Source organism: Octopus sinensis, linkage group LG6 (genome assembly GCF_006345805.1).
Source record: "Octopus sinensis linkage group LG6, ASM634580v1, whole genome shotgun sequence".
NCBI lineage: Eukaryota > Metazoa > Mollusca > Cephalopoda > Octopoda > Octopodidae > Octopus > Octopus sinensis.
The window spans coordinates 95,860,866-95,872,903 of NC_043002.1; the positions used below are offsets into that span (position 1 = coordinate 95,860,866).

At 38.4% G+C, this 12,038-nt stretch overlaps 1 protein-coding gene across 2 annotated transcripts in view; it reads right to left on the reverse strand.

Moving 5' to 3' along the window:
- Nucleotides 1–12,038, reverse strand: part of LOC115213354 (phosphatidylinositol N-acetylglucosaminyltransferase subunit A) — a 31,883-nt gene that overhangs the window by 10,983 nt on the left and 8,862 nt on the right. For both annotated transcript variants that reach the window (XM_029782295.2, XM_036504173.1), the window contains exons 5-7: nucleotides 7,491–7,606; nucleotides 5,648–5,755; nucleotides 2,808–2,914 (exon numbers count right to left, since the gene is read on the reverse strand). In XM_029782295.2, coding sequence (XP_029638155.1) covers nucleotides 2,808–2,914; nucleotides 5,648–5,755; nucleotides 7,491–7,606 — 331 coding nt within the window. The remainder of the gene's footprint in view (nucleotides 1–2,807; nucleotides 2,915–5,647; nucleotides 5,756–7,490; nucleotides 7,607–12,038) is intronic.

The following is a 12,038-nucleotide window of genomic DNA, read 5'->3' on the forward strand; positions in this document are numbered from 1 at the left end:
GCAGAAATATAGGGGAGCACCAGTGGGGAGGGGTGGTTCAGAGAAATGATGACAGGTTCTAGGCAAGTAGAACGTAGGATATCGAGAGAGGGGTAATGCATGGTGAAATAGCGTATTGAAGAGGGGGGGTTCGAAGAGTAGACACCTATAATGGTGGTGGGAGAAGCGACATCCGGTATATATGGAGCAAAAATATAGATATCCGGTATTGGTGGTGGGGGTGGGTAGGGCGGGTGCACCGCGAAGATACGAATGTTGATTAATACGAGGAGAAATGAAATGAAATGAATAAGATTAGATAAGATAGACAGATAGAGAAATTTGATAAAATTATGAATGGTCAGTAAAGAATTGAAAATAGCAACTCAACACCTATCTTGATCGCACTCGGAAATTCACAGCTTGTAGATGAGAGAGAGAGAGAGAGAGAGAGAGAGAGATAGCATATGTGTATTAGAGAGGAAAGGCTTCAAGATGGCACGAAGATACGAATGTTGATTAATACGAGGAGAAATGAAATGAAATGTGTAGTTATAAATGTACAGCTTGTCAATAATTTGGAGGAGAGGTAGTTGATGAAAAGCCAAGATTGGGAGTCTATAACAAGTACTGAGTATTGAAAGCATGAAATGAGTACGTGGTTAAGAAATTCACTTCACATCGTTTCAGGTTCAACTTCAGTAAGTGTCTTCTATAATAGCTTCAGGTCAACTAAAACTTTGTGAGTAAAATTAAATAGACAGAAACAATGCAGAAACCTGTCTGAAAGTTTGCTCCCATTTTTTGGCTGGTAGACTTAATTTATTGACTAGTTTAAAATCACTGCCTAGCCTTTAGAAGAGTCCACTCTACTGTAGGCATTCAGCCAAGTCACCAGTCTGACAATAACATTGTCCTTTCCTTTCCACAACTCATAGAGGCCCTGAGAAAATATCATAGCTGCTATTCTTTCTTCTGATTATTCTGTTAAAAACAGGGAAAGTAAGATGGATAGAGAATCTTCTGGTTAAGAATGAGTATGGAAACTAATAGGTGTGTGATTAAGAAGTTTGCTTCATAATCATTTGGTTTTAGGTTGCATCCCACTGTACGACATCTTGGACAGGTGCATTTTAATAAAGCTCCAAGCTGACCAAATCCTTGAAAGTGAAACTATATCAGCTGGTCATACATATAAATGTTTGTGTATCGTCATCATCATTATCATCATTATCATCATCCTTTAACATCCATTTTCCATGCTGGCATGGGTTTGATTGGTCTGACCAGAGCTGGCAAACCAAAGAACTGCACCAGGTTCGTCTGATTTGGCTTGGTTTCTACAGTTGTATGCCCTTCTTTTATGGTGTGCTAGGTACTTCTAATATTGCACTGGCACAAGTGCCTTTACATAGAATCAGCACAGGTCTCTTGCAGGCCAATCCTCTTCACCAGGGGATGCAGCCTTAACACTTCCACTGTGGATGACAAGTCTTCTTGAATAGAGCAAAGTGTTAGGTATCTCAGTCCTTTGTCATTTCATTTGACAGGTTCAGCATTCTGAGGTCATCCTTCAGAACTTCGACCTGTGTATATGTGCAAGTGCATGTGTGTGTGTGTACATGCATATATATGCACACAAATGCATGTGTTTATTTCCATGTTTCTTCCTTTGAGTAAAAACCTTGATGCTAGTTCACGTTCCCAGTAAACAATATATCCTCTAAGTTTGGCAGTACCATTGGTCTCAACATGTGAAGACCATTGGAAGGAAAATGTACAATCCAGTCATAGAATAGTGCCTCAATAACTTTCATCCAACTCATGCCAGCATGGAAAAAACAGACATAAAATCAATGATGACGATGACCATCTTTTCTACTGGCACTACATGAACCTGTACCACTCAACACTGGTTAGCCCCATGTCACCTCCATTCAAGCACTTCTCATTCTCCTCTTCTTGTCACCTATATAGTGTCCAACTGCCCTACACTAACCACTATGCTCAACCCTTCCTCTCATGGAATTCCTTCCCTGCAGCTAGTAACTGGCAACTATTCAAGATGTACATTAACATTGTTAATTTCATCCATCTTGAAAGGGCATGGACACAGACCCTTCTGCTAAATCAAAGCAAAAAAAATAATAACAAACAAAAGATTTCTTACCTTCAATACAAAGACTATATAAAACAATATTTACAGTTTATCAAATAAAATACAAAAGAGCAAGGCTTGACTTCTTACAAGGCTTTGCTATAAGGTTTTATTATAATACTTTAACATAAATCTTTGTAATAAAACTTTATTACAAGGCTTTATTATAACAAAGCCTTATAAATCCTTAGCAAAGCCTTGTAATATAAAGTTTTGTTATAAGGCTTTGCTTTGTTATAAGGCTTTATAAGGCTTTGTTATAAAGCTTCATAATGTTTTGTTATAAAGCTTTATAAAATACAAAGGATTTGTACACTGTAGGAGTAAAGAATACTATGCTAAGATGTGTATGTTCCTCAGTCATGGTGCCTTGAGCAGATACCTTTATTCTTAGAGTGTACCCTAATACTGGTGCCATAATAAAATACAGTATATACCCTGTAAAAGGGTTGGTGACAGGAAAAATATCCAATGATATAAACCAAACCTAAAAGGCAATGTACAAACAAGACATGGTCCTCCAACCCATTTATGAAAGCAAAACAAAATAAAAACTAACTAGGATCATGACTATCCATCCAACCCATGCAGGCATGTAAAGCTGACATAAAACAACAATAATGATGATACTTTAAAAAAAAAATAACTGTGAGTAAAATAGTGAACTTACATCCCTTATTTCAGTGTGTTTCAGAGATCCTAACATTGAAACTCTTTCCTGAAGATGATGTGTTTCACAAACCTCTTCCAAAACAATTCGCTTGGGACCTTCACCTCCTAGTTTTTAAAATTGAAACTCAGATTATATATATTGCAGCATTTTATCAATTTATCTTCTTAATAATTATTTTGTGTAGACTAAAATGTTCATTTTACTATCATCATGTTTAGTGATTTCTGTATCTTTTGAAATAGACTGAAAGATAATAACAGAACTAGACATTAGGGATTAAATGAAAAATCGTGGGTTTAGATACATCTGGATGAAGTGGGTAGAGTACTTACAACTTCATCTGACTACCTAATGGCTTAGATTGAGTACCTATGATTCAAACTGAGCACTTACAACATAAACTTAGTAGATATGTCTTAAAATAAGTTAACTGTGACTAGAGCTGAATACCTAAGATCTGAACAGAATTACTGTGATTTTTGATTGAATATTATGATTTTAAATGAATATCTATGACTTGGAATGAGAAACTAAGACTTGGATAGAATAACCATGATTTTCATTGTGTACTTAAGACTTCATGTGAATGCCTTCACCGAGAACCTAAGAAAGGTGTGAACTGAATGCCTATGACTTGAACTGAGTGATTTAGACTGAGTATCAATGATTAAAACTGAGTGGCTATGACACAGTTATAATGACCTAATAACAAGACATTAAACATTTCATTTTTAGTCTTATCACAAACAATTCTGATTGAGACAGACAGACAGAGCTAGAGAGAGAGATTTTAGAAAGATTTGTCGATCAAGATGAGTGATTTTATAGATGGTAAAAGCTTTTTGCACTATGATCTCCATTTCTAAGTGAAAACTAATGAGCAAAGACTGTAATACAAGATTGGAGGCATTTTAAATTCTATATAGAATGAGAATAGTAATAAGATATTCAAAACTCAGATGTTCTCAAAAACTTTTATTTAACCAAATGATTGTAGTTTAATTATTTGGAGAGTGTAGATAGATATTTTGATTGCAAATTTTCAAAAATTTATTCCTGAAAACTCAGGGGAATTAATTCTGGAAAAATGAAAATGTTTCACACCATCCAGTTTAACATCATAACCTGGCCCAATTCAATAACACCAGTACTTGATACTTGGACTGTGAGCCTAACACCCTACCTAGTTTTATACCACCACCTTGTTCTCGGGTATCTTTGACAGAGATCACTGTGTTGCAAGCACTCCAGTCAGTTCCTTTCCCAACCACATTTTTCCTGTATACTTTGACCTCTTGATGATCAAACTGGACATCAACTTCATCAATCCACCAGTTCATAGGTATGGCCTGCAAAGATCACAGACACCACTGCTCTTCCTTATCTCATTAATGTATGTGCAGATGGATGGATGGATGGATATACAGAGGGAGAGAGAGAGAGAGATATCAAGTGATATATAAAATTCAGCTTCATCAACTTGGAAAGCTAAAGGGATACAATATGCTCTACTTGCCACACTCTGTCTCACATAACCGACCACTTCATGGCAGTGTTAGCAGCACTGTCATACTCAGCTTCTGGAACAGGCTTATCTTTAATATATCTAAGGTTTACTCTTACTCTTTTACTATTTTACTTGTTTCAATCATTTGACTGCGGCCATGCTGGAGCACCGCCTTTAGTTGAGCAACTCGACCCCGGGACTTATTCTTTGTAAGCCCAGTACTTATTGTATCGGTCTCTTTTGCCGAACTGCTAAGTGACGGGGACATAAACACACCAGCATCGGTTGTCAAGCAATGCTAGGGGGACAAACACAGACACACACACACATATATATACATATATACGACGGGCTTCTTTCAGTTTCCGCCTACCAAATTCACTCACAAGGCATTGGTCGGCCCGAGGCTATAGTAGAAGACACCTGCCCAAGGTGTCACACAGTGGGACTGAACCCGGAACCATGTGGTTGGTAAGCAAGCTACTTACCACACAGCCATTCCTGCGCCTATTTTACGAATTTTTAATTAATAGAGGTTACTAATATGTCAAACTGAATTAATCTGAACTACTCAACAGCAATTAATCTAAGAACAAAAAGAATTTCATTCATAAGAAATACGGTTAATTTACAGAAAAACATATGCAGATAATTATTTTACAAAATTTCACAATAATATTAAATCAGAAAACATAAATGAATCTGAGTGATTTTGTTTATGAAAGCTACTGACATAATTAATGTTGGTTTCACATTTTGGCACAAGCCAGCAGCTTTGGAGAAGTGGTTAAGTTGATTACATCAACCCCAGTACTCAACTAGTACTTATTTTATTAGGACTGAAAGGACGAAAGGTAAAGTCATGCTTATGATTCTGCCAGCTTGCAGCCTTAAGAACAGATTTATTATTGACCTGTCAAGCCAAGTGAAACTATAATCGTGGCTGATGCTGGTGTCACATAGCAGGCACCCATGCCAGTGGCACATAAAAAGCACCCTTCAAACATTGGACCTCACATAGGGGATAAGTGACCGAGACCTTTGGTGAAATGCCATGCCTGTGAAGACTTGCCAAGCCAAGCGAAACCACAGTTGTGGCCAATACCAGTGTTCAGTAGCTGGTACCCATACCAGTGGTACATAAAAAAGCACACTCTTGGAATGGTTGGCATTAGGAAGGGCATTCAACTGTAGAAACCATGCCAGATCAGACTGGAGCCTGGTGTAGCTCTCCAGCTTACCAGTTTCAATCAAACTGTCTAAACCATGCAAGCATAGAAAGCATCATCATGAATAATGCTACTAAATGATGATGAATAATGCTACTTACCAATAATGAATTGAATATTAGGATAGCGCTTACATATATCTGGGATAATTCCAGCCAAAAGATCCATTCCTTTTCTATAAACTAGCCTGCATATTACTACAATGGTAACTGAAAGTAATGGAAACTGATTCAGTGTCAATTCACAGGAAACAACAAAATTTCAATAAATATTTTTTAGTAGAATGATAAAAATACATAAATCTACAACTGCTCTAATTTCTTTAATTGACAGATACAAATGCTTCATTAGCCACCAAAGATCCTTGATACATTTTACACAAATAAAGTGATTGAGTGATAAAGATGCTGAACTAAATATATAACCTAAAGACTTTATTATAATGCTACCATCAGCATAATGTTTGGCTTATAAGGTTTTGTTATAATGCTTATTTATAAGTCTTTGTCATAAGACCTTGTTATAAAGCAGGGGTGAGAAAACCACAACCCGCAAGTGCAATTGCACCTGTGAGCCCATTTTATTGTGCCCGCAGGCTGGTATACTCGTATGTACAAAATATAGTAAATTTTTCAATTATAAAATTTATACAATATTTGTATGCCTATTTGCGACATAGTTTGCATTTCAACTACGACTTAAAACAGTTAGACTCAAAAAGAAAATCGTCCAGTAATTGCCATTTGAATGGAAATTTTGTTTTCACTATAAAACATATTGCTAGATTTGTACCACTCCCTTGAGACCCAACTATACTCTAGCTGAAAAATACAAAATACTTCATAAGTAATATAAACATCCTAAATTCACTGGTAGCATTAATGAAGATGTTACACGCTAATTTAATGTCTTAAACTTATTTTTATTAATGTATATTAAATTATATTATTCTTATAGTAGCAGAGGAGGAATTTTGGCTCCTATTTCTAGATTCGGTGTGTGGTGGAGCAGTTGGCTGAGCCCTAATTATAATTATGCACACACATACACACACATATATATCCATAAATGTGTCGGTGGCACGTAAAAACACCCACTACACTCTCGGAGTGGTTGGCGTTAGGAAGGGCATCCATCTGTAGAAACTCTGCCAGATCAGATTGGAGTCTGGTGCAGCCATCTGGTTTGCCAGTCCTCAGTCAAATCGTCTAACCCATGCTAGCATGGAAAGCGGATGTTAAACGATGATGATGATGTATATTAAATTATACATAGATATATACGAGATTGACACTGATATTAGAGTTAGATATTAGAGTTAGAACTTGTGATCCACCTGCAGACCTTTTAATTTGGAAATTTTTGCCCCCACACCTGTTATAAAGCTTTCTTATAAGGTTTTCTTTTAAGGCTTTATTAGGGTTTTTTTCAAGGTTTTATAATTTGTTATAAGACTTTATGAAATTTTGTGGGATTAATAATGAGGAATAGGATGAGGATGGGAGGTAGTATCTCATTTAGATGGATCTGGAGCAAACTTGGTACAAGGAGAGAAGGGTGTGGAGGAGGGGAGGAGTGGAAAGAGATGGGGATGAGGAGGAGTGGTGAGAGGCCTTGGAATGTAGAGTGGAGGGGGAGAGAGTGGTGGTGAGAAGATGAGTAGAGTGGGGTAGAGGGGAGTAAGAGGAGTAAAGTGAGCAGGGAGGAGAGGGAGGGAGGAGAGGAAGAAGGGAGATGATTAGAGGGGAGGAGGAGATGATAGAGGGGAGGAGGAGATGATAGAGGGGAGGAGGAGATGATTAGAGGGGAGGAGGAGATGATTAGTGGGGAAGAGAAAAAGATGATTAAAGAGAAGGAGAAGGAGATGACTACAAGAGGAGGAGGAAGATTATACTCTCTTATTTCAAGTTTGTCAATAATTACCGTTACACAGTAAATACTTACTCTTTGACGTATCTTGTTTTGATGGATCTGGAATGAACTTGGTACAATCAACAGCATTTGGGATGACAGACACCATTTCTGGCTTGACAGAAGACCTCAGTACAGTGTTTTCTTTACTAGTATTAAATAAAAAAAAAAGAAAATTAGACACATAAAATATCTATTATATAACCAGTTAAAGAGCAAATATTTTCTCCATGCTTTAATGCATCACCTTTCATATTCAGAAATATATATCAACACAGTTAAGATCATATTGTTTTTAGGAGAGGCAAAAACAACAGTCACCAAGATGTGACGTCCCCACAGGAGACTAGTTTTGAAGCCCTTATCATAGAAGCAATGCTGGTCTGGCATGAGATGTTTAGGCTATGTAAACCTAAAAATTCAATGTACAGAAAGATTATGGAAAATACAACTGACCCTTGAGTAGGGGCACTATAACTGACAGAGTGTTGGTCAGAGAAAGCACTGACAGTGTACACTGTAATAGTCTGAAAGGAAACACAAGAGATAGATATTATTTACATTTGACAGATATTTGTCCTCATCTTGTTTGTTGTTAACACAACGTTTCGGCTGATATACCCTCCAGCTTTCATCAGGTGTCTTGGGGAAATTTCGAACCTGGGTTCTCGTTTCTAAGGTATTTTTCAATGTTATTCATCATCATCATCATCGTTTAACGTTTGCTTTCCATGCTAGCATGGGTTGGACGATTTGACTGAGGACTGGCAAACCAGATGGCTGCACCAAACTCCAATCTGATCTGGCAGAGTTTCTACAGCTGGATGCACTATTATTATCATTATTATTATTATTTTATTATTATTATTATTATTGCTATGGTCACTGCCTGGAATCGAACTCAGAATCTTGCAGACCGAGTGCAGATATGAGTAGCATATGGGAACCGGTATTAAGGAAGGATAGGAAAATATTAGATTTATAAGACCTAAAATTCACTCCATAATTGCTCACGGGTATATGGCATAGTGGTTAAGAGCACAAACTACTAACCCCAAGATTCCAAGTTCGATTATTATTATCCAGTGAGGAGGACAGCAAGAACAACAACATCGAAAAATACCTTAGGAATGAGAACGCAGGTTCGAAATTTCCCCCAAGACACCTGATGAAGGCTGGAGGGTATATCAGCCGAAATGTTATGTTAACTGCAATTATCCGTCAAATGTAAATAATGTAAATAGTGTACATAATTCCTCATCTCTTAAATATAGAACTGTATTACAAGAGATAGATGTTACCCCAAGGTAAACCAATCACCTAGGATTAATTGGAACTACTAATTGGAACTACTACAGCCAGAAATCAAAAGTAACCGTAGACACCACTGTGATATTCAGGGAATCTGAGAGGGTTCATGCTAATATATTCAACTTAAAATAAGCTACATTCACTTGTGGAAAAACAAAAAAAAAATTCAACGTAAGGGGTATCAGCCATCTGAATGTGGCTAGGCACTGGGGGGGTTGGGGTTACTGATGCTTTTAGCCCCAGGCGATCAACGTCACCAGAGGACTTTAGACACTATCTCAGTGTACTTGTTTGTTTGTAAAGGGAGGTCATCCTCCCTCGAAGATCCGGGTACTACATACGGACTATAGTTTCTAATTCTCAAGACAAGGGAAACAACTCCATAAACTAGTGCCCTTGCTCTTTGGAAGTACGGTGAGAATTCTGCACGTTTTGGTTTATTACTATACAAAAATTTTTAGTTAGTCTTTTATTGAAATAATTTGAATTTAAAATTTTTAGAGGCATAACTCTATAAGATGCACCAAGTGTAAGCTATGGACACATAAGAGGTGCAACAATGTCAAAGGAAGGCTAACTGGGAAGAAAGTTTTTGTATGTGGCAGATGCTCAGGACCAATAAACATTGAAAATGCTCAGAGACCAACTTCCGCCACATTCCACGGAAAAAAACTAGAAATTGTTGATAACTTCCGTTACCTAGGTGACCAAGTCAGTAGCGGGGCCGGGTGTGCAGAAAGTGTAACTGCTAGAGTAAGAATAGCCTCGGCAAAGTTCAGAGAGCTCTTACCTCTGCTGGTAACAAAAGGCCTCTCGCTCAGAATAAAAGGCAGACTGTATGACGCATGTGTACGAACAGCCATGCTACATGGCAGTGAAACTTGGGCCGTGACTGCTGAGGATATGCGTAAGCTCGCAAGGAATGAAGCCAGTATGCTCCGATGGATGTGTAATATCCTTGAGAGAAGGACATTACACTTGAGAGTGTAAGTACCTTGAGAGAAAAGTTGGACCTAAGAAGCATCAGTTGTGGTGTGCAAGAGAGACGTTTGCGCTGGTATGGTCATGTAGCGAGAATGGATGAAGATAGTTGTGTGAAAAAGTGTCACACCCTAGCAGTTGAAGGAACCTGTGGAAGAGGTAGACCCAGGAAAACCTGGGACGAGGTGATGAAGCACGACCTTCAAACTTTAGGTCTCACCGAGGAAATGACCAGAGACTGAGACCTTTGGAAGTATGCTGTGCATGGGAAGACCCGGCAGGACAAGTGAGACCATAGCCTGTAACCTCTACCTGGGACGTAGCCAGCCCACTTATGCATAACTTTCCTTCTTGTGACACAAACCCTACTTGTGAAGACCTGTTGAGGCAAGTGAAAATCAAAATCAAAATCAAAATCAGTCAACATCAATGGAAATTGTAGCTGTGATATCAGAGCCGGTGGCACGTAAGAGAACCATCCGAACATGGCCATTGCCAGCGCCGCCCCGACTGGCCTCCGTGCCGGTGGCACGTAAAAAGCACCATCCGATTGTGGCCGTTTCCAGCCTCGTCTGGCCCCCATGCTGGTGGCACGTAAAAAGCACCATCCGATCATGGCCGTTTGCCAGCCTCGTCTGGCACCTGTGCAGGTGACATGTAAAAAGCACCCACTACACTCACAGAGTGGTTGGCGTTAGGAAGGGCATCCAGCTGTAGAAACACTGCCAGATCAGACTGGGCCTGGCGCAGCCTTCTGGCTTCCCAGACCCCAGTTGAACCGCCCAACCCATGCTAGCATGGAAAATGGACGTTAAACGATGATGATGATGATAACATCAAATTACCATATACTTTAAAAAGTAAATGGGTTAATTAATTCTGATATATTTAGTCCAGCTTTAAAATAATTTGAGGCTATCTAGGGCTACATTATCTATGGGTCTCTTTTTTTTTTTAAGATGGTAGGATATTGTAGGAGAGGGATTTGACTACTATTTCTAGTAAATCAAGTAGCCTTAGAGACGTAGCAGAATGGAACCAGTTACATAATGGCTTCTGTCTCTCACTCTGACACACACACCTAAATACATCATCACTGTTGTTATCATCATTTAACGTCCGCTTTCCATGCTGGTATGGGTTGGACAGTTCAGAAGAAACTGGTGAACCAGAAGACTGCATCAACCTCCAATTTCTGCTTTGGTATAGTTTCTACAACTGGATGCTCTTCTCAATGCCAACTACTTTACAAAGTATACTTGATGCTTTTAACATAGCACCAACACCAGCAAGGTCACCAGATAACTCCCAAGACCCCACTCAACTGAGTGAAGGAGGAGCAGCACTAAGAGAGGTAGCTTTATGCTAGGTGATGAAAGGTTAAACTATGATAAGGAGACAAGAACAGGTGCTTTGCTGTAGGGAAAGTATATGGTTACCCCAAATGGAAGAGGAGGAGGGTGATGGTGAAGGCATGTCAGAGCACATCCTCAAGTAACAGAAAGGAGAATAAAGAGAAGTAGTGTGAGTAGTAAGTTCACATGAGTGCAAAAGACATTGGTGCATTTACGTCCCTGTAACTTAGCAGTTCAGCATAAGAGATCAATAGAATAAGTACTAGGCTTATAAAGAAAACAATCCTGGGATCAATTTGTTCAACTAAAACCTTTCATGACAGTATTCTAGTATGGCTGCAGTCAAATGACTGAAACAAGTAAAAAGGAAATAAAAAAAGATTATATATATGTGCATGTGTGTGTAAATATACACACACACACACACACACATATATATATACAATCAAAAATAAGCAACAAGAATGATTCCGGTAATTTAGTACAATTGTTTCATACTACAATTGTACTAAATTACCAGAATCATTCTTGTTGCTTATTTTTGATTATAATCACCCCGCAAATTTTTGTGGGTAACACCATACAAAATTCTGGTGCATCTAAATTAAGTACCATATTCATTTGAATCTAAATTGTTGCTGATCTTATATATATATATATATATTATATCTCGCCTGGCACCTGTGCAGGTGGCACATAAAAAACACCCACTACACTCACGGAGTGGTTGGCGTTAGGAAGGGCATCCAGCTGTAGAAACATTGCCAGATAAGACTGGAGCCTGGTGCAGCCTTCTGGCTTTCCAGATCCCCGGTCGAACCGTCCAACCCATGGTAGCATGGAGAACGAACGTTAAATGATGATGATGATGATGATGATGATATATATATACATACACAGTTATATATATATATATATATATATATATATATAT